The sequence below is a fragment of the Barbus barbus genome (genome assembly GCF_936440315.1).
Source record: "Barbus barbus genome assembly, chromosome: 2".
In the NCBI taxonomy this organism is placed as follows: Eukaryota; Metazoa; Chordata; class Actinopteri; order Cypriniformes; family Cyprinidae; genus Barbus; species Barbus barbus.
The window spans coordinates 6,724,636-6,747,833 of record NC_136730.1 but is presented as its reverse complement, the minus strand read 5'-3'; the positions used below and the strand labels follow the sequence as shown (position 1 = coordinate 6,747,833).

General features: G+C 37.9%; 2 protein-coding genes across 3 annotated transcripts; both read left to right on the top strand.

Moving 5' to 3' along the window:
• The first annotated feature begins 4,947 nt into the window (after window positions 1-4,947).
• On the top strand, window positions 4,948-11,573 carry LOC306843957 (transmembrane protein 256-like). The gene is made up of 4 exons (XM_079375718.1): window positions 4,948-5,108; window positions 5,312-5,349; window positions 6,950-7,030; window positions 8,542-11,573. Exons 1-4 carry the CDS (start codon window positions 5,027-5,029, stop codon window positions 8,683-8,685), a joined length of 345 nt encoding a protein of 114 aa, XP_079231844.1. The 5' UTR covers window positions 4,948-5,026; the 3' UTR covers window positions 8,686-11,573.
• Window positions 11,574-11,728: 155 nt separating this feature from the next.
• Window positions 11,729-21,627, top strand: tmem102 (transmembrane protein 102). Of its 2 annotated transcripts, none has more exons than XM_079375694.1 (3): window positions 11,729-12,048; window positions 12,728-12,942; window positions 17,785-21,626. In XM_079375694.1, the coding sequence occupies exons 2-3, from the start codon at window positions 12,738-12,740 to the stop codon at window positions 19,146-19,148; spliced, it is 1,569 nt and encodes a 522-aa protein (XP_079231820.1). In that variant the 5' UTR covers window positions 11,729-12,048; window positions 12,728-12,737; the 3' UTR covers window positions 19,149-21,626. The 2 variants fall into 2 exon arrangements, with proteins under 2 accessions (XP_079231820.1, XP_079231821.1); XM_079375695.1 differs by having other exon boundaries at window positions 11,911-12,040; window positions 17,785-21,627.
• The last annotated feature ends 1,571 nt before the right edge of the window (window positions 21,628-23,198 follow it).

Sequence of the window (23,198 nt, the reverse complement as noted above, 5' to 3'; positions counted from 1 at the left end):
GATGAGACTAATGAGCTTTACTAATTACTGTGCTGATCACTGTCCCTATCTTTTTCTTGCTGTCTCTAACATCTCCCTATTTCACACTTTGACTACCGCTAGCATATAGTCACTTTGTGCAAACGGTGCATTTCAGTACTTCGATCAGAGTGCATTACCGGAATCTCCAATGCACTCAGTGTGCATGCCTTAATCTCCAGCATAATTTAAATGCTTGTGAAGGCCAAATTTTACAGGGAAGGCCAGAAAGATTTAAATTTTAAAAACAAATTTCCATAAACCGTCTAAATCTTCATAAACTATCTTTGTACAAAGCCTCTGAGCAAAGGTTAAGGTTGCTCTCATCCGTAATAAGATATCAAGTTTACAAGGCTTCCATAATTACATTACTGTAAACATGATTTTCCTTTGTTTCTACAAGATGAAGGACGGGTCAAAATGATTTTCTGTAGCAATCAAGGGGTCAAGGTTTGGCTGGTGCACATAGCCCAATTATTCCCTGCTGGTAGACAATTTATTTCTTCACAGACAACCAAAAAAGTAGTTAATTGTTTTAGCAAAGTTGGATTTTTGACAATGTCAGCATGAATGCTGATCCTGCATTCATTGTATAAATGTGTTATACAAACTTGCAAATAAAACCAGCAATGTCTTTATACACACACCACTAATGGGAATGCCAATGGAATGGTCTCCTGGGATTTTCTTGGTGGAAATTGACAGCATGACACTGATGATGGCAATTGATCTTAAAGGGTTATTTCACCCAAAAATAAAATCTGTCACATTCTTTCTTCTGTGGAACACAAAAGAAGAAATTCTGCACAATTACCTTTATGCATTTACTGTATGCCAAAGTGACTTACAATAGAGGAACAAAAGCAATTCTCCACAGAGCCAACAGTATTCATAATTCGTTGCTGTTTTGAACCCCTTTGATTTTCTGTATAAACAGAAATTTAAGACCTTTTAAAAGCTATTTTCATTGTATGAACAAAATAATATATTTTTCCAAAATATCTTCTTTTGTGTACCAAAGAAGTAAATAAGTCTTACAGTTTTGAAATAACAGAAGGATAAATTATAACCAAAATAGTCATTTTGGTGTGACCCTTTAAGTTGAAGTTAGTAGTGCAAATGTTAGCGGTGAGCAAGATGACGTTAAACCACTATATAAAGCCAAGAGGCTACTATGGATTCATCAGCTTTTGTTTCGCACCACTAAAGTTTCAAGAGACAGACGTTTGTGTGGTATTAAGCTCAAAGCCCAGAGTCATAAAGACAGCCAAGTATCTATCAACAACTTGATCCCTGCTGATAACCGGTATCTTCTCTTGCTCTGACACTCCCTGACTTGGCAAAAGTAAGAGTTTGCAAAACTTACAGTGCATCCTCAAGCCCTCAATTTCCACATAACAATAGACCAAGAAAGCTGATCTCAGACCAAAGCTACGCCAATCACACACCATGTGCTAAAACAATCCACTGATTCGGAATCAGCTATTGGCACCATGTTGTTTCTGCTGCAGAACTCATGTGGTGCTCTCTCTCAAACCTGCTGTTACCGGAGGTCAGGGTTGTCTGCTGAACTCTGCGAGGGCTCTTTATAATTTAACAGCATACAGGGGGCTGCATTCACACACCTGCCGCACTTGCACACAAAGACAGATTGAGCAAGAGAACCTCATTATTATTGAAGCTCTGCATTTGAGAAAGCTGTCTATGTTGAAGGATGAAGATTTATGCATGCATTGTGGAATTCACAATGCTGAGGATGTCTTTCAAAGGAAGAATATACATTGCAAATGTTGCACAATACAATAACCACTTGTTAAAATGGAATACATGAGTGTGGTCATGGAATCAAAGTAGAAGAATAGAATAGAATAGAATAGAATAGAGCCACAGGAGCTGCTGAAACAGTTCTACTCCGCCATCATTGACTCCGTCCTATGCAGTTCAATAACTGTCTGGTTCAGCTCAGCTACCAAATCTGACCTCAGAAGACTACGGAGGGTAGTCTGGACTGCTGAGCGAATCATTGGTACAACCCTCCCCACTCTCCAAGAACTGTACTTATCCAGAGTGAGCAAAAGGGCTGGTAAAATCACTCTGGACCCCTCACACCCAGCACACTCCCTCTTTGAACTGATACCGTCTGGTCGACGCTACAGAGCTCTGAGCACCAGAACGACCAGACACAGGAACAGTTTCTTCCCTCAGGCAATCCATCTCATGAACACTTGACATTAAACGTGGAACACACAACTCTATTATACATTATTTATTTACCACACATACTTATTTTTTTCATTTCAAATTTGCACATATCAGACCTGTACACACATAATTGTCTATTATATATTTTGCTATTTTATACATTGCCTATTTGTATATTATTAATTTTTTATTATTATCTGTGTCCTGTCCTGTTGCTGTCTTTCTGTTGAACTGTAGAGCTTCTGTCACAATAACAAATTCCTCGTATGTGTAAACATACCTGGCCAATAAAGCTCATTCTGATCATGATAAGGTTGAGAATATGATGAAAAATGTGACCCTGGACCACAAAACCAGTCATAAGGGTCAATTTTCTAAATCTGAGTTCTAAATCTGAAAGCTGAATAAATAGACTTTCCATTGAGGTGTGTTTTTTTTAGGACAGGACAATATTTGGCTGAGATACAACAATCTAAAATCTGTAATCTGAGGGTGCAAAAAAATCTAAATATTGAAAAAAAAATCACCTTTAAAGTTGTCCAAGTGAAATTCTTAGCAATGTATATTACTAATCAAAAATTAAGTTGTGATATATTTACGGTTAGAAAATTTACAAAATATCTTCATGGAACATATACTTTACTTAATATCCTAATGATTTTTGGCATAAAAGAAAAATCTATAATTTTGATCCATACAATGTATTGTTGGCTATTGCTACAAATATACCTGTGCTATTTATGACTGGTTTTGCGGTTCAGGGTAACAAATTTCATTTTTGGGTAAACTTTCTCTTTAACAACATGTTGCCTTTTGATTAGAAGACAGATGATTTACAGAACTTGATGACAAGTATATAAAAAGCAGATTTGCAATACTGGACATATTGTGGTTTCATCAATCATTCTGAAGGTCTAAGTGTTTTATTGCATTGGTCTTTTTTGGGAGAATCCAAATAAACTTTTAACAAACAGAAATGACCTTGTCAGATGTGGATTCTGATGAAACCTGGCAAAAACGTGGGTAGACTGCAGGAGGAATTGCTTCAGTGAAAACTAGTGTTTGCTTTAGAAAGCCTTGACAGAGACAGCCACATTGCATCAAGTGCATGTGGTTTTAATACTATAATGTTTCACAGTTGTGCTGTTCTGCTTGTCATTTTGTCTACTGTTAGTGGCTAAATAGCGCAAGTGAGAAAACAAAGCCATTTCGCTGGAACAGACTGTCAGGTGTAGTCTCTTAATGTACTCTGAAACACATACTGTACAACTCTCTGCATCCGCCTGACTGCCTCGCTCCCACACGCACAAAGAACATTATATAGCCTGTTAAGAGAACTGTACTTGACAGTACAGAATTTGCTAAACAAGAGTATGCAAACTAGCACACAGATAAAGCAGACACAAGCACACAAACATCATCTAATACTACCAAAGAGGTTCATCTACAAGTGGGTCAGGCTTTGCCTATATTTTGGGGACCAAATCTTACCACTAGGACAGTAAAATATGAACTCACCTACATCACAGGGACCAGCCAACCGCCATCACATGGAAAACAACAACAACATAACAACTTACAAAAAAAATTAAATGATTTGAGTGTAAACACAATGGAAAGTTCTAAGAAAAATGCCATATACTGTATATATATATACATACTGAAGGCCAACTATACATATTTTCAAACCTAAATATAACCCTTACTCAAAACTCCCGTACACTTGTGTAAACAGAATATGGAAAGTGCAGAAGGCATGGAAATGTTTTAATTGACAGCAGTTAGAATGTTTACATCCTACGTTACCTCAGCACTGTTGCACAAATGCAAATGTAGGGCCTAAAACTTTTGTTTTGTTTTGTGGTTTGGTTAATTATTTTGTGTGCACCACAAATTTGGACCAAAACCTTGTTTTTACAGAAGGACAGGCTTTTTAAAAATGTAATTTTCCAGATATTAAGGGCTTATTTTGTACACCTCCAAAAGTTTTGCAGAGTTTTGAAAGACTGCGTTTTAGCAACAGTCAAAGTAAAATAGCGCCCCTCACTGGACACTAAAAGCCATCGTGCCTGCTTTAGTACACCGAGACAAATTCTAAACAAGCTCCAAAATGGCTTTATTCCCCCAACAGTTGAACAGAGAAATTAAAACCGTACTCTAAAAAGACTAAATATTCATAAGAAAATATAATTGGTTTCATATAATTTTTCTGGATTTAGAATGTGCATGAACAAGTCTGCGTTTTGTCTAGAATATAGAGATGTGCACGAACATATGAACCACGAGAATTAGATTTAATAACTTTTTTGAAGTGAAATGGCGGATTATTAATAATTCATACGCACCACATTATGCGTGCGGCGGCTTTCGGCGGCCAAGGTAGCTTGTTTGATGAAACAGTGAATGAGGGTCACGGCAGTCGCATGTCGGGGTTTTAAAAGATGGGGTTGCATATCTAAGAGGGAAAATTATATATAAATATATATATTGTTATTAAGGCCTACGTGTTTCTGTGACCTTGAACGAAAAAGCACCTTTGCGCAAAGTGTACTATTTTAAACAAATAACTCTATTTAAATTGTTGCACTTACCATATTGTGTAATTTGTTTGATCTTAACTAGTTCATTGTCACTTCACTGAAAAGCTTTATCGGAACGCTCACGTGATGTGAAACTGTGCCTTTGAACGCCATCTTGGCTCAACGCTCATAATTACCAGTAGATAGCGCCATTCTTCCTGTTAGATCCGTAATGACATCAGTTTCCTGAATGCGCTTACAGTTGTTCCCTGGTTACTTCAGGAGTCATGAACGCTGCTTCGCTGGTCCAGAGGGTAGCAGGGATTTCTGGAGCTCTTGCTGTGGCAGCAGGTGCATATGGAGCTCACGGTAGGTCTCCTTTCTGATCGATTGTGTTTTATTTGGCTGATGCGTCTCGTCAGGCGATTGCTACGTTAAGACGCCTCAAAAGTATTACACTACTCACTGGGACCTTGACAGGTCGAACGTGACCGAGCGCACGCCAATGAGCGTTTTCTGAAAGTTTTATAAAGCTTTTTTGCAACTCTTTCGTGTCTTTCTCTCCTGGGCAGGATTCAGACACAGTGAAGCGAGTGATTATCAGAGAGAGGTGAGTATATTTGGCTATTATGTTATGTTGCTTTGCCACTCTTTTCATCTGGTCAAAATTATTCAATGGAAAACTTTTTTTTTTGTAATGTTACATAGACAGGACCTTGTGGAAGTCCGTTTCCTCGAAATTAGAAAAAAAAAAATATTATTAATAATAATTAAGACATTAAGTAAAAAAGAATGTTTGTCATAATTGTGACAAATTATGACTTAACTCAGTTATGACTAACTGTCACCCCCCCTTTTTGAAAACTTTTTGAAAGTGCACTATTTAAAGTTAAATTGTAATAATTCATGAATGCTTTTGAATACAGACCTAAGATTGGTCTCGTTTTAAAGAAGACAATCAGCAGATTATTGCAGAAGTGAAATATTTTCAAAATACTAAAGTAAAAAAAGTTATAAAAGTTTAAATTTACTGTAAATAACATGTACGATACTATTATTATTATATATTATATAAAATAAATATTTTACAAAATATATTTTAATCCAGATTTGGCATAAAATTAAAGCCATATGTCTAAATATGTTGTGTTCCAAATTTGAAGTTGATATAAAAAAAATTGAGGTTACTATGCAATTTTGTTTAGGCGTTATACCACAAACAGCCACCGGGTGCCATTCAAACCCCATTGAAGTTTTTGTTATGCACTTTTCTGTAACAAATGGATCAATTTCTCTCTCACTCTTACTCCTATCACAAAATAACCACCAAATATGGAATCCTGAGACTCAGACCTTTCCGATGATATGTATTTTGTCAAGATTATAAAAAGTTGTGATTCTATAAGACCGTAATACATTTAGTCACCACCAGGAGCCCGCTAAAAGATTTTAAAGTACCATTGCTATGGTGACGCAATATCCGATTTCAAAACGGTTTTCACAGGATGAATTTTGAGATTTTAAGCTTTCAAATGATATATAATATATGATGATTACTAAAACATGTGATAGGAAAAAAAAGGAAACTAATAGAATTTTTGTGTCAAAGGTCAGCGCTCCTATTATGGTGTATATGTTTTGTGGTGCGCTCTTGTCATAAATTAATCTATTACTGCTCCTACATAATTTTTTATAACAAACAGTGGTGAAATATCTATTTAGGAGTCTTGGACCTTTCCAATGATATATAGTTTGTCATGATTAGATTAGGATTTAATGGTAATATATTGAAGTAAAGTTAGGTATACGGGACGGTGACAGTTAAGGGGTTTTAATATCGTAATTTTTATGCTTATGTAATATTTGTTACTTTATATTTCACGAATGACTTATTTTATATCATAATTATGACTTCTTATCTTATAATGTCAACTTCTTATGTAATTCTGATTTAGCAATGCATGGTTTTCTTTTTTCTTGTTTGGTGGAAATAGGTTTCCATAGTATGGGGTTGGGAGTAATAGACTGAATATTTTCACTACATAACCTACATTACTGACTTTTAAAACAGAGGAAACCTTATGAATGTCATGCATTGTAGTGGTTTTTTTGTTTGTTTGTTTTTGGGGGTTTTTAGGATAAGGTCCAACACTTTTAGCCCAAAATTTTAGCCCATGTTCTATTTTTTTCTGTTGTTTTTGTCTCTTCAGTTGTATGATACAGCAAACAAGTATCACATCTACCACAGTCTGGCATTGTTAGGAGCTGCTCGCTGTAGAAAACCTGCTCTGGTAAACACCTTTTATCATCATTCTTACATTAACATAAACATTTTTAGATCTAAACGGAAATTGGGAGTAATGATAACTAATGTAATTACTGATATCATGAAAATATAGGTAAATTCAGTCACCTAACTGTCTCAAATTTATCTGAATTCATTTTTTTTTTACATTATAACCCTTATGTCTACTATACCTTTCAAATATATGGCTGTTTGAGATATTTTATTGTTGACCGCCAGTGGCAGTATTCTGCAATGTAATATTGTCTTAATTGTCATATAAATTAGCAGTTGTCCCAGGCAACCGATTTCCTAATAGCAGCATTTTATGTCTGTCTGTTTTCTATCCCTCTGCGGTCTCTTGTTTCTCTCATTATTAAATATTAGATATCTCAGATCAATATATCATGTCTATTTATTCATTTATTTGGTAAGTAGCCTTCTAAAAAAGCAGGATAATGCGCAGTCAGCCGCTCATTATTATAAAATAAATCCCTTTAGGGACAGGGTGATACAAGTCCCCTGCACTTTGTGCATCGTTAAACTGTAATCTATCTGTGATGGTGAATAATAATATCATTGTGATAATGTCATTGCAAACCTGTATGCTGTTACATTTTCTGTGAAACAAAAAAATAAATAATTTAATTACAGTGCTTGGATACTTTAAAATGTACATCAGTAGAGAAATATGCTCTCACCCCCTTAGAAGGGTGTATATGGCATCCACCTTCAAGGCAAAACTGGACCATGGCTGCATCTGAAATAGCATATTCTCTGATTAGGTACTTCTTTTAAGAAAGTAATTAGTCCACTGCCGCAAAATAAATGTTCTGTTTGGTGGTATGAATGTGTGTAGTGTGAATGTCATCAGAATAAGTCACTTTACTGCTATTCATAAATCCTCATGGGATAGTAAAGTGTCTATCGGGATGTGCACTTCAGAATCTCACCAGAACTAGCAAGTCATCGGGGTATTTTTCGCCTACTATTTTGCCCGCTATACTATTTTTGGGACATTCAACTCTTTTCGTAAACAGTTAGTTGCCTGCTATATAGTGTATAAAGTATGCGCTGTTAGATGCAGCCCATGTTAACCTGCCACTCTTTGACTCCTGAGCTGCATGTCAGTTGCATCATCAAATGTCACTTATTTATGAGTTTCTACTGATTGAACATCACTGATATCACCCTATTTGATACCCTGTCTGCATGTATTATCAGTCTATACTGTAGTGTTTAAACTATATTAATTTCATGTTTAAATTCCCACAATAAAGACCTTTTGACTATTGTCAGGCTGAAAGCAACTGAATAGAGTAGTAGAAGAATGATAATCATAATGCTGTACTTTACTTGATGACCTCCATGGAACAAAATGTCTGTTGGTTTTAAATGAATTGAATAAAGCACCAGAGCTTAAGTAGAGTTTTTATTGAGAACCAAATGACTTTGATAAGGAACAAACCAGTAGCAGTCACATAACTTAACACATACTACTTCTTTTTTTTCTTTAAGGCGGGGGCAGTCCTCCTCGCTGGCATGGGCTGCTTCTGTGGACCCCTCTACCACCAGGCCTTAACCAATGACCCCAGCTTCAGCAAGCTGGCACCAATAGGAGGCTCATTGCTCATCGTTGGCTGGGCTGCGATGGCTCTTTAAACTTTGACTCCATTTGGCAGACCTTGACCCATGTGGTTTTCACATTCTCAGCGATTATGTTCTGTTTTGTCATTTGAACATGAAAAGAGGAGCTATAGGGTGAGTGAAGAAGAAAGGGGTGGAGAATTTCACATCTTATCTAACCCCTTTTCAGTCATGTCTGGAAAGGGATGATAAGGCCTTGGGATCAAACATAATTATTTTTTTCTCCACACTGTCACAGGCATCTTTATTTTATCAGCATGGGAAAAAAAAAAACTTTTGAGACGCTTTCCTTTATGGCTTATTACTGAGAGTGAATGAGTCACACTCTGGGTTTGTTCATGTCTTGAAAGTGTATGTACGTACTTTTCCTTTGTTTGAAAAAATAAAGCTGTCTGCAAAGCTGATTGCCAGTTTGACCTTCTAATATTGGAGGAAATGTTTCTCTGAACGGCTCTCCCAGGTCAAGCTCTCAATAGCCTTCGGGCTTTGATCCTGTAAGTATGACAGTACAAAGCAGTTCATTATCGCGACCTCACTTTTAGCGCTTCTAGTGTCCAAACTTATCTTTATTCAAATGAAAAGTGAAATCCAATGAGGTTCTAATTCTAGGGCCTGTGACTGTCTGCATGTAGCTTGGTTGGGGACATTTGAAAATTGCTTTATAAATCCTCGGGTCAATTTGCAAGGGCAGCCTCATAAGCCAACACTATTGAGGCAAAAGGGTTCTATTGATGCCGCACGTCCCAATAAAGTGATCACACCACTCGTAAAACCCTCATTAACTTGGGCTATTAGCAGAGCCGTGCAAATCAGGGCAAGGCAATCAAACCACTTTAGTCTCCTCTTCACTATCCTGATGGAAGAATAAGAAATTTCTCTGTGCTTCTAAAAAGACAGACATCCATGCTTATACGAAGGACCGTACAATATAAAGGCAGTTTCAGTTATGTATGTAGCCTATAATTAGATCTGATTTTGGCATCTCCAAATCGAAGCCTGTTTTTGAAAAGTTTCTTCTTTGTTTCCTCTTCCTGACATTTCAGTAGCGTTGGGAATTCTACCAGTCGCTCATTACTGAAGTCAGATCAGGGTCTCCTCGTTAAAATCCATAAAGGCGTATCGCGCTCTGCTTCATGAGGCCGTGTTAAGTGTCTCCTCCCTGGCTCTGTCTGGATAGATGCAGCCAGTAAAAATCGATGTTTAAAGCAACCAATACATTGCAGTGGCCCTGTGGTCATTCGGTCGTTAAATTCTCATCGTGTTTGGATGATCTTTCTGTGTTTGAACCAGCATCTAAGGGGCAGCGCTGTGGGCAAGCAACTTTTAACTCGGTTTTGCTTCAACTGGGTAAGAAGCGGTCAGTGGCAGTGAGGTAGGTACTGTTAATTGCGACTCATGGGAGTTGAAGCCTCTCTTTGACTGTATTCATGTGGCTTAACTTCCTCCCCTGAACACCAACTGACATTTCGCATTTACCCTCGCTTGTGTGGGCAGTGCCAATTCATTTCCCAGTCTGATGTAGAGCGACCCCGGTTGTCGAAAGCGACGTCGTCTGAAGGTGTGTGAGGTTAGGATTTTTTTCACTTTGAATGAAATGCCCACACGTACTGATATGATTGCCTAAACTCTCGCTTTCCCGCTCCCATTTTTTGAGGCGTCAATCATAACAGCACATCCCAGAGAAGATTGGTAATATAATTTCATGTCAGTCTCCTTTTAACCCTGCACCAAAAAGATTGTCATTCTTTCTGATGTGGCGCTTCAAAAGCTGTCACTAACATTTTTCGATATTAAAATCACATTTGAACTGCCGTCCAGCCTTTTTGTGCCATAAATATGGCCATGCAGTTTTGTGTGAGAGGCAAGTGGATTGTGTTAGAACAAAAGCTTGATTAAAGAACTGAATACATTAGAGTTTTGTATTATAAATTAAGATATAATTATATGCGTATCAGATTACAGGGTTCAGGCGTTAATTAGAAGGTGTAGAGCTGTTGGGGATGGTGCAGAGAGGATGATGCTGCAGAAGTGAAGAATTTAAAGCACCTCGCTGTCTTTGGCCTCCTCCGTTTCTTCCACGGAATCAATTATCTCCGCTGTCAGCCTCTCAGATGCTGCTTCAAAGGGGAGGTATTTCAAGGTGACACCACAGCAGAGGGGGTCGGAATGGGACGGGAAGAGATGGCGAGGGTTTTGAAAATCTTTTGATCACTCTTCATCTCCTGGAAAATAGTATTAGAGCTGAGAAGAGAAGGAGTCAGGGGAGCATTTGACTGGAGTCCACAGTGTCTGTCTTGTTCCCTCACTCTAAAGGGCATATATGCGGTTCTCAAACTTTTCTCCGGTTGCACAAACAAAGCAATTCAGTCCACCTAAAACTCCAAATTTGGGGAAAACATTCAGCCACCTTAAAGCAATCACATATATTAGTGCAGAAGTTATACTTGGTTTATATCGTTTAATCAAATAATTACAGTTAATATAATTTGTGCATTTTTCTAGGGAGTAGTTTTGTTTGTGTTTTAGTCAGATACAAATTCACCACTGTTCAAAATTTTGCATTCAGGTTTTTTGTTTTTGAAAAAAATTTAAGACAAACAGTAATAATGTAAAATATTTGTACAATTGCCGTTTTCTATTTCAGTGATTTTAAAGTGTAATTTATTTCTGGGATGACGATGCTGAATTGTCTTCAGTGTCACACGGTCCATTCTAATGCTGAAACTTTTTTTATTGTTGTTATTATTGTTAATGTTAAAAACCCCTGTGCTGCTTTTTTTGGGGGAACTGAGATGCATTTAATCAAGGTTCTTTTGAAGAATAGAAAGTGCAATATAATTGATTTTAAATCTTTCATAAAATAAATGTCTTTCAAAAAAGTTTACATTTCAAATTAAATAATTAATAAAAAAAAAAAAAAAAATATATATAGCAGCCTTTTAGGAGTTGCATTGATAATTTATATTCTTGCCAAATAATAATATAATATAATACAGCTAATATAATAGGCCTATAATAGATTTATAATATAAGAGGGGGAAAACGTATCATTTAAATCGCGTTTTACAGAATATAATTTACCAACAGCTGCGAATGATTGTTGTGAGACATAGTGCACTTAGTTTACTCTTTTGTATAATTGCACCTAAAGCTGATGACGTGGATACATTTGCGTCTCGTTAAAAAAGTACTACTAATCCCAAGATCCTCGGTGGAGGTCCATAATTTCCGGGAATATTTATTGCCAGTGGGAAGGTGCGCGCAGGGGACCTGTTGGAAATGACGCGAGCTGAAATCCTGTTTCAGAAAAGAAATCACTACAAACAACCCGGGGTCTAAAGCAGAGCACGCCGAGCCAGCGGTAAACCGGGTGTGTGTGTAAGTGTAAACTATAAACAACGAATGTCATCGCTGAATCTAGAGGTGTTTAGCTGGTTAGCACGTTAGCTCGCTCCACACCTGCTAGTCGGCTCATTTGGGCTGCTTGATCTTCAGGCATCTCATGCTCGTTTATAACAAGAAAACAACCTATTCCCTCTCACACAGCACATGTCATGGGGAATTGTTGCTTAGATGACATATTTCAGAGGTGTCGCTATGTTTATAATAATGACCTGCCAAGTGGATCAGTTGTTTCGCTAGAGAGACATTAGCTGGCTAATTAGCTGATTAATCTGCCCACTGACCCACATTTCGCTTCAGCCGCTATGAATAACTAACCTGCGTTTAACTATTTAAGAGGTATTAAAAATTAATCTGAGTTTTGAGTTGGGTAATTAGTGGTACTGAGTAAATACTGTTTTGTTTCTGCATCAGCAGTTAGTGTGTTTATCATTTAATGGTGAGAAATGTTTAATACAAGTAATAAATAATTCAGACTAATCATTAAAATGTCAAAAATGAAAAGTGGATCCTATTGCAAAATACCAAAAAAAAAAAAAAAAATCCACATCTAGACACTCAAATAGTTAGCAAAGTAAAAAGCCTTTATTTTAAGACTAATCATAAGTGAGATGATTTTGTTACAGTTTGGTAATATTGATGTGGTTTCTTTCAGGTAATGCTCAATGGAGACGCTCATGAGCGCCGTGGCCCCGCGTGCACCGGCTGCGACGGTGAAGCGGGTGTCCGAGGTGGACTTCCGCTCGGGCACGACTCTGGAGCAGCTGTCGGCTCAGGTGCAGGAGCTGGTGCAGCTGGAACAGGGCGAGTTTGGAGACCAGACCGCACTCGAGGTGCACACGGCCAAAGACTTCATCTTTAATATGCTGGGTGAGGATATCATAGTAAACACACAAATAATGTGAAACCCACAGTGTTTACAACTTTTGTTTGTTTGTTTATTCTGTCCTCCAAAGTACTGCTGTAGCTGTCTGGTTAAAGTCAGCAAAATAAAACCTCCATGTTATACATTTAAGCATGGTGAACTTTAGGACAAATTCAAAAATGGCAAATTAGTGTGTAGGCTATATACAGGCACTTTTATTTAATCATGTACCGATTGTGTCAAAGCAGCAAAGCCCCGTTCACACCAAGAGCAATATCTATATTAGCTTCCACACCAGTGAACTATATCGTCTGTTGTTTATTCTCCGTGCATACTATAGTCTGCTGCTTTAAATTCTCAAGCTCATTATAGCAGGATGGATTCTGATTGGGTGTAAGTGTTTAAAAAATATATATATTTTTTTGTATTATCATTATGTTTATAGTTATCGTCCTTTGTGTGAACGGGCCTTAAAACAGGAAAATAGTGTTGATAATGCAAGAAACACTCAATTATCATCATTGATTCAGTGACGCCATCGTCCAGCTAACTATCCATTTATCTATCTGTGTATAAAGTTAATAATGTTTTATAAATTGTATCATATTTCTTTTTACATTCAGGATGTTAGGATGTTCATAGCAAGTGTGAATTGTATAAAACAGATGTGAAAGACTGAATATGGCATATAGGGGCAGTTCTAAGAAATACATTTTTTTTAAAGGACCTTTTCATTATACTGATGAGCTTTATTTATCCAGGCCTCTGATTCAAACCTAGACTGAAGCTGTTTGTCCAGCAGATGTCTCTAGTTCCCCTTGTTTTTTTTGTTTGTTGTTTTTTCCACCTCGGTACATCCCACCAGGTCTCCCCAGCACCCTTTTCTAATCACTTGCTCTGCCCCGCTACAGTGTAAACACTCTAAATGTCATTCTTTTTTGGCCTTTTTTTGTGTGATGCAAGTGAGGGAGACGTGCATTGTTCTCTAAAACATGACTGGAGCTGCATCACATAATCCTGTCAAATGCTGGATTAGGTTTTTCTCTCTTTTTCTCTCTCATTCTGTTTTTCCTCCATCATTTGCTATTTTTTTACCCGCCACTCTCCTACGTAGAAAGTTTCAGCCTCTAGCTGTCTTTTGGTTTTGTTTCGCATGTTGCATTATGTGTGAATCTTCCAGTACTTTGGTTTACTTTTGGACCTTTGTTTACTGACATGGATGATTTTTTTCTGCCATCCTGCCAGTGCAACTTTTATGTTTCTTTTTGTCTGCCTCCTGTTGCTTTCATTTCCCTTTTTCTCTAGGCTTTAACCCCTTGATGTTCAGCCAAAAGCCTACTTATTTTTCTTGCTCGCTGTTTCTATCTCTCGCTCTCCAAAAATATGCATACATTTTCAAAGCAACATCCATCACACACCTGCTGAGAGTGATGGGTAGACAGCTTTTTATTTTTATGCTAGGCGGGGTGCTCCTTAGCATTCATTTGGAATATTCTCCTTACAAATGAATAAAAAAAAAATCATCTTTTGATGACCCTTACCTGTCCATCAGGATTTAGATGTTAATTCATTTCAGAAGACCCAAATAGATTAATGTAAAGCAAGTGCCTTGATTTAAATTGCAATTGATGTTTGCTTCCTTTAGCAATCATCATTATTTCTCTTTTCACACCTCCATGACCTGCAAACATTAACATACCATCTGCATGCCAGCCTCTCTCTAGACTCTGTACAATCTAGACTCAGTACGATCCTGCAAACGTATTTCTCCCAGAGGAACTAATTAAATTGGAACGGTGTTAAAAATGTAAAGGGCAAAATGGATCATTGCTATTGTAGAAAAACAAAAAGCACTGAACTTCGTTGTCCTGGAGTGAAGGTCACGGAGTCCCCGCAACAAACACCGTCAACAATTTTCAAATTGTGAAAACATGTATTATTCTTTGTGTGTAGTCATGTTGGTTTTCCTCTAGGTTTGAGACCAAATTGAAATCTTATAAATGTGCTATTTATCTCGGGAAATGCTGTTAAATGAAGGAATTATAAAAAAATCTTATAGCTCTTCATTTACAGCATCAATTTTTTCTATTTGGCCAAGAGTACAATGAAAGTCAATTGGGATCCAATATTGTTTGGAACCCAGTGTTCCTCAAAATATCATCTTGGAGAGAAGTGCATACAGGTTTGGAGATATTTCAGTGTGCTTTAAAATATACTTTGTTTCTGTGATGCAGTGCTGAATTTTCTTCAGCTATTCCTCAAAGAATCCTAAAATTGATCACAGGTCCCAAAAATATTAAGCAGCACAACTGTTTCCAACATTAATAATAAATCAGCATATTATAATGATTTCTGAAGACTGGAGTAATGATGCTGAAAATTCAGCTTTGCTTCACAGGAATAAATTATACTTTAAAGTATATTAAAATGGAGAACTGCTATTTTAAATTGCAGTAATATTTCACAATTACATTTTGTTTCTGTATTTTTGATCAAATAGATACATCCTTGATGAGCATAACAAATATCTTTAAAAAAGCATTAAAAATCATACAGTTCCAAAACTCTTGAATGGCAGTGTATCTTTTTAAAGATTTCTGTGCTGCTGTCAGCATCAAACAGACCTGTTTACATGGCCTTTATGCATTCAATTTCAGACAAATTAGTCTTTTTTTAAAATGTCATGTAAACACTAGTCTAAGTTAATGCAACTATAGTGTGGCTTAATCCATCATACACGCTAATTGGAAAATGATAGTGTAGGTGTCTGTGTCGTGTATGCTTGGACAGACAGACTATGTTGCATTATTATAACTGCATCCTGTGTCATTTAAATCATGTTGTAGTTCTTTAACTTAGAAACGTCACAAATGTCCCGTAGAGGTGGATGGGTTCAAACTCTTGTAGGCCTATGTGTTAATCATGCTTTGACAGCAGTGCATGCTGGCCACTGGTATATAACGAGTAAGCATATATGCTAACCAGCTTCCCTTTGGCATCTGTCATGGAGAGTGATGTTTCTTATTGAAGGTTTTATTTATTTATTTTTTCAAGTGGTCAATAATTGTGACCATATGAGGAAGTGGGGTGGTGATGGCGCAGTGGATAAGACACATGCCGTGAGAGACCCGGGTTCGAATCCACTGTGAGACACCAATGTGTCCCTGAGCAAGACACTTAACCCCCTAGTTGCTCCAGAGGCGTGCGACCTCTGACATATATAGCAATTGTAAGTCGCTTTGGATAAAAGCGTCAGCTAAATTAATAAATGTAAATGTGTAAATGTAAGTGATGAGTGAAATGCACCTGGTGCTAATGGCTTTTGCCTTAGGGACTAATGAACATAATGAATTAATTTGCATAAACAAACTGGTGATTGGTAAAGCCGTTGCTGTTTGTGTTAGACGACATGATTTTAACACCCCCAGAAAGACAACAATTCTTTTACTTAATTCCCTAGTGAATGATTGGCTTCAGATTATGGGTCATTAAAGCACTATTAAGTAACATCCATATGGCAGCTATGCTTACAGTATTCTGTAATTGTAAAAGCATCCTTTTAATTACAGTGGATTGAAATTAAATGAGTGTGTAGTAAATAATCCTAAAGAAATGTGTTGATCAGTTTTTGCCTTCATAAAATATTAAAAGGCAAGACATTAATTTTCATTAAAAAGGTTCCACTGGAGATTTTAAATGTTCATTTTAAAGACTTTAAAGATCTGGGTCCACAAAAAAAGAGCAATGGCTTGAATTGCAAAACAGAATTGAGGGAGACTATTAATTTATAGCTTTCACTTTGAATGAGCTGGAATTATCTGACTTAGACTGAGAAGAGGTTTAGGGAGATTACGGTCTTAGGAAAAGTGTCATCTTCCTCTGTTTCCCTCCCTTCTTTTTATCTGATTTTATTCCATACTCATTTCAGAAACCAATTATTTAACACTTGCTGCATATTTTATATATATGTTTGTGCTTCAAGATTGTATTCTGAAAGGTGTATTTCTGATGATATGATTTATGACTCCTGATAAGTGACCTTTCTTGCTCTTTGACATGGTTCATTCAATAAAAGCTGTTGTAGTGGGTTTCTGCATAAATGATCTCCCATGTTTACTCAAAAGGCTTATATTCTTATAGATTTAAAAGAATTAAATGTATCTAAGCACAAGGAATTTTCTTTAAATTGAGTCCTGCATCCTAATCAGTTGTGTGCCATAGGGCTGCACATTAGAATGTTTCTGCCCTTTGTCTCACCTCTGGTCGTTTAGCAAGACACAAACTGGAAGTTCGGCCAGGTGCTGCTTTTCCTCATTAGTAGGGTGAAGATTATTCTTAGTGCACTTTCCTTGGGAGCAATAATGTAAGGAAATAGTTTATTTTTTTTGGCAGGTGATCACAAGGAGAACTAATAGACATTATAAGCCACTAACAAAGTTTTATTTTTCAGAATTTCCCAGCATTTTCAGCTTAAAGGGATTGTATACTCAAAAATTACTCACCCTCAAGTTAAACACAATTCTGTTAAACGCAAAAGAGGATATTTTGAAGAATGCTGGTTACCTAACAGTTGACAGTAGCCAATGTTTTTCATGGAAGTCAATGGCTATCAACATTCTTCAAAACATCTTTTGTGTTTAACAGAATAATCTCATAAAGGTTTGGAACAACATAAGTGTGAGTAATTGATGACATTTTTTTGGGGTTAACTATCCCTTTAAATTGTTTACAAAAGTGATAACGTACCCTCAGTCATTCCCATTCAATGTTTACCCACCCTTCCATTTGTCTTTTTAAAGACAGGTGATATTACCTCTTTTTGTCATAAATATTCTTCATCTCCACAGGCCTGGTGCAGAAGGTAGACAAGCGATTGCCGGTTGCCAATGAATACCTGCTGCTGTCAGGTGGAGCCAGGGAAGGTGTTCTCGACCTTAACCCAGAGGACCTAGGCGACTACGCCAAAGGTGTTGACTTTGATTTGGACTTCACTCTACTGGTGCCCGCTCTTAAACTGCATGACCGAAATCAGCCTGTGACTCTGGACATGCGGCATTCCCCACCATGCCATTCTTGGCTGAGCCTGCGCCTCTGCGACCCTACAATGCTGACGCGTTGGAGTATCTGCTGTCAAGATGAGAATAATAGAGAGAATAAAGATGTGGAAGATGAGGAGGAAGAAACTGAAGCAGTACGAGGCTCAATCCCATCCCTGTTGCCTACTCAATCATTAGATGGATGTTACTTCTCTCCATTGCTGGTCGCCGACTGGTTCTGGAGTGTAGTTGGGACGGCGGTAGAAGAGTTGAAAAGAAATCCTCAAAGAGGGATTCCTGTTCCTGATCGTGTGGAGCGGAATGGTCCACTAACAACGCTGATTCTCACTGCAGGAACTAGCCGTATCCTTTACGACTTGCTTCCAGTGGTGTCGTTTCGTGGCTGGCCGGCCGTCGCACAGGGTTGGCTCACGACCAACCATTTCTGGGATGGCAAAATAACGGAGGAGGAGGCCATCAGCGGGTTCTACTTGCTTCCTTGCTGTTCTCCAGCTGCCAGCCCCTCAACCAGACCTGACCGCGAATGGAGACTTGCCTTCTCCCGCAGTGAGGTTCAGCTAAAGAAATGCGTGCCCTACCCAATGGCACAAGCCTTCCAAGCAGCTAAAGCTATACTGTCAAGACTATTAGCTCGCCCTCGCACCGGCCTTAGCCTCTACCACCTACGTACCTTGATGTTTTGGGCTTGTGATCGCTTGCCTACAACCTACCTTAGCTGTCCAGATCATGAGACTCCTGCACGGCTCTTTCTTGGTCTACTTGATGACTTGGCTCACTGCATTCTGAGCAAAAACTGTCCTAATTACTTCCTCCCCCAGTGCAACATGCTCGAGCACCTTACGGACCGTGCTGCTCTTTTAGTGGCACGAAAACTTGCACATTTACGTTCCGATCCCGCAGAGCACTTAAGAGCCGCTTTGGAGCAGGCACAACAGGCATGCCAGCTCAAACGTGAGGCCGCAGTAGCTGCGAGCAATGGCCATGGGTTATCATCGCCTACCCATGGATATGGTGCGGGATCACCACAGGATGACCGGCTAGCACAACGACTACAACAGCTGGTGACAGAAAACCCTGGCAAGTCTATTTCAGTCTTCCTCAACCCAGATGACGTTACACGCCCCCATTTCCGCATTGACGACAAGTTCTACTGAGTGGACTGAGCTGGTTTACACACTGCCCAGGGTACAGAAACCCTATATGACAGAACTTCTAGAAGACATAGTCATGTCACTGTGCTACGGTATTACCAAATAGTAAAACAGAGTCTTCACAGAGGGGTTTCTTCCCTCTGTTTGTCTCAACAAGGCTGACTACAATCAAAGTTGCTTGACACTCCAATGAGGGATTGTATGAGTTTCACAGGTGTCACAATGTCAGGGAAAACAAAAGTAACAGGGGAAGGATAGATTTTAGTTATTCGACTCATATGAAATCGAAATTCAGTCGCATCCTAAGGAAATTTTTTTTTTTTTTTTTTTTTGTTCTTTTTTCTGCTTGCTACTCAATACTACTGAGAAAGGAAACTAGTATTTTCTTGCTGTGTTCCACAGTAAATCCCGAAGGCAGTAGAACTGGAAAACCAACTAGGCCAAGGTATATTATGATGAAATTGAATGTAATTTTATTTGGTGTATGTGTGGAGAAGTTTGCGACTATTGATCACATAATCTTCTCTTTCTTTAGTCTGTCAGTTACCCTGCTTGCTCCCTTTCTCAGGTACTTTTTTTTTTTTCTTTTAACTGGTGAGTCTAGAGCTGTTCTACAGTCAAAAACAACAAAAACAGAAAGCGAGAAACATGAGGCATAACTCGCAAATCTAGGCCTTGTCCTTTATGTATAAGAAGCTGTTGTACAGCCTGTAGAAATCTTTTTTTTTAAACAAATGCTGTTTGAAGCTATTTTTTTTTTTTTTTTTTTATTCTTAAGTTAGATGCAGGTGATGGTCTATCAAGTTTCAGAGACCGTGTTAGATTAGTTGATTAGTCATAGGTTAAACTGACAACACTGATTGATGCAGATTTTGTCGTCTTGGTTCCTGTTTGGATTCTAATCTGCACCTAAATAAGCAGTATGTGTTAGTGTTATTCTAAGGGCTTTTCTTTGTCAATCATTGTTGCATATGTCTGGATAAAACAAAATATGGAAGATGCTTTGGAAAGTGGGATTTTGTGGTGATAAAGGTTTGCCAGCACTATGTACTGGAATAGTAGAAAGAAAGATCAGCAGGCAACAGAAGTTTAGAGAAAGGATAAGAAGGAACGTGTAAAAAGACAGAGGAATGCATCCCAGTGTTTTTTGTGTTTGTGAAAGGGTCCTACAGTATCTCGCTCTTACAGATTTGCATTGGTAGCTGTGGGAGGCAGAGATGGATGAAGAAAGTCAAACACGACATCCACTGGATAGATTAGGCCGAACCAATGGGACTCCTGGGACTGTAGACATCTGCTCTCCCTCACTCATTTTTGCTTTGTCTTCTTCCTAAATCCTTCCCTCTTCATCGGCCTCCATCTCTGGCTGTTCTTGATCCATCTCTACCTCTTTGACTGTGCTCAAGGATTAAAGAACAATGTTACATGTGTATTCAGCATAAATCGCATTAGCGCCCTGTGGGAGTTGGCAGACCATTCGTGTGTGCTGCTGACATGGCTGCTGCGCAAATACAGAGCAATCAGTAACAGCGTTGCCTTTGAATGACAGCAAAATGGCGAGAAAAAGGCTTTTTCTAGTGGATTACTTATTCCAATATGTGAGACAGGAGATGTGCTACTGAAAAGAGTTTGTGTAGGGTTGCACATGATACAAGTAGGCTATTATACATAATGTCTGCTGTATGCCAAGGAAAAGACACCAAAGAGAGTTTAAAAGACTGATTGCTTAGATTAAATGTCACGAAGGAAACCGGATGTATCTCTATTGTATATTGTCAGGGTTTGACACTGTATACCTTAAAAAGCCTCTCTAGTAGGTTTAAATATTGTAAAATGCTTGAATCGATATTTGTAATGCTATTTTAAATGTTTTTCTGCATATATTGACCATTGCTTAGCACAATGCCTGATATCGAATGAACAGTGGTACTATGCAAGACTTCGGAATCATCTCTATGAATGAGATATTAAGGCCTACCATGTCTGTGATCATTACCGAGAGCATTTATACAATGAATTCATTGGGGAAAAAATTAATGTTCCTGCCTCAGGGCATGATAAAATGTTCCGGATGCATTTCAGGTGAAATATCTGAAGGAAGCCACAGCACATAATTTTCCTTTCCCAACTTTTTAATGATGTGGAACCAGTGTTTCATTATCTGACAGCATAGTCCCTTGTGTCATGCTGTTGTGTACAAAAGGTTTTTTTGCCCTCAAGTGGAAAAGAAAATATGAATGTCAACTTATTTTACCTCTTGAGTTAATCTTGTCATCAACTCAAATTCCCTAAATGGAATGATGCATATTTAAATGGTACCAAATATTTATATATTTCATATAATTTCTCTAATGTTTCTCAGAAGGCTTTTGTATTTTATTTTATTTTTCTTCTGTGTGCTGGGGTGGGGGGCAATTGCCCTCTGTGTAATTATGTGTGATGATGCTGGTCGTAGCATGAAATAAAACATTACATCTATGAGAATTTGTACTGTTTATATTTAATATGTATAAATGTTGCTCATCTCAAATCTCAAAGATATCTGTAACTAAAGACCAATTTCAGCCTGGTTAAATATTTTTGTGTTATATATAATTTTGTACTAACAAATACATTTTTGTGTGTCTATGACTATGGGAAAACTACCTGTATGCTGGACTAAAACATGCTAGGAGTCAAAGTTTGCAAGTATCACACCTAAAAACAAAGTGCATTTGGGCTTCACAATTTGAAGGCATACTAAATAAGATTTAGCAGAATAATCCTACAAAAAAAAGTCTTGGAAGTTTTGGTGCCATCTCTTTGTGAAATACAATGTTGGTCCAACAGAGGATGCTGTTTGACTACAAAGTGTTAGCTTGAACTGCAAGCTTTCTTCCTCTACCCATTCAAGATGTCACTGTAACTGCCATATCTCTGCTCAGTCTCACAACACATTATTCTGTATTTCTATATAGATGTATGCACCGTGGATTCCAAAAGACTCCACAGTGAAAATCTGTTATTTTCTTGTCATTTATAAACTTGAAAATTAAGTTTTAGGATTTAACCAAGATAAGTTATATAAAATGCAGAAGAAAGAAGATTCTGTACAATTTCTACATCGCTAATCAAATGTACTTTGTGGTGTTTACCATGTTAATTCTGGAATAAAATAAATCTGGGATAACATGGATTTGCACAAATTTGTGGCGTCCATGCCAGCTTGAGCGCTGCTGTCTTTCAAGCAAAAGGCAGATGTACCAAGACATTCAAACGTCCCCTCAAATTACTCCACTAATATTATAATTTGTGATTTTTGTAATATTAAATTATAGAGGAGCCCTAATAGAAGTGCGCTCACTAGTGGACATTTGGAACAGTGTTATTCCTAATATAAAATTGCATTAACTAGACTGACCCCAACCATAATTATCTTGCTTTAACATTTTTGATGAATTAAGACATTATCAGAATCAGAATGAGCTTTATTGGCCAAGTATGTTTACACATACAAGGGATTTGTTGTAGTGACAGAAGCTCCACAGTGCAACAGAAAGACAGCAACAGGACAGGACACATAAAAGAATAACAACAATTAACCAAAAGGCAATGTACAGTGGCAAAAACACAATATATAATATAGACAACCATGTATGTACAGGTCAAGTATGTGCAAATTAGAAATGAGAAAATAAAGATAAAATTAGTGAGTGTGGTGAATGGATAATGTATTATAGTTGTGTGTTCCACGTTTATTGTTGAGTGTTCATGAGATGGATTGCCTGAGGGAAGAAACTGTTCCTGTGTCTGGTCGTTCTGGTGCACGGAGCTCTGCAGCGTCGACCAGACGGTAACAGTTCAAAGAGGGAGTGTGCTGGATGTGAGGGGTCCAGAGTGATTTTACCAGCCCTTTTGCTCACTCTGGATAAGTACAGTTCTTGGAGAGGGGGGAGGGTTGTACTAATGATTCGCTCAGCAGTCCGGACTACCCTCCGTAGTCTTCTGAGGTCAGATTTGGTCGCTGAGCTGAACCAGACAGTTATAGAAGTGCAGAGGATGGATTCAGTGATG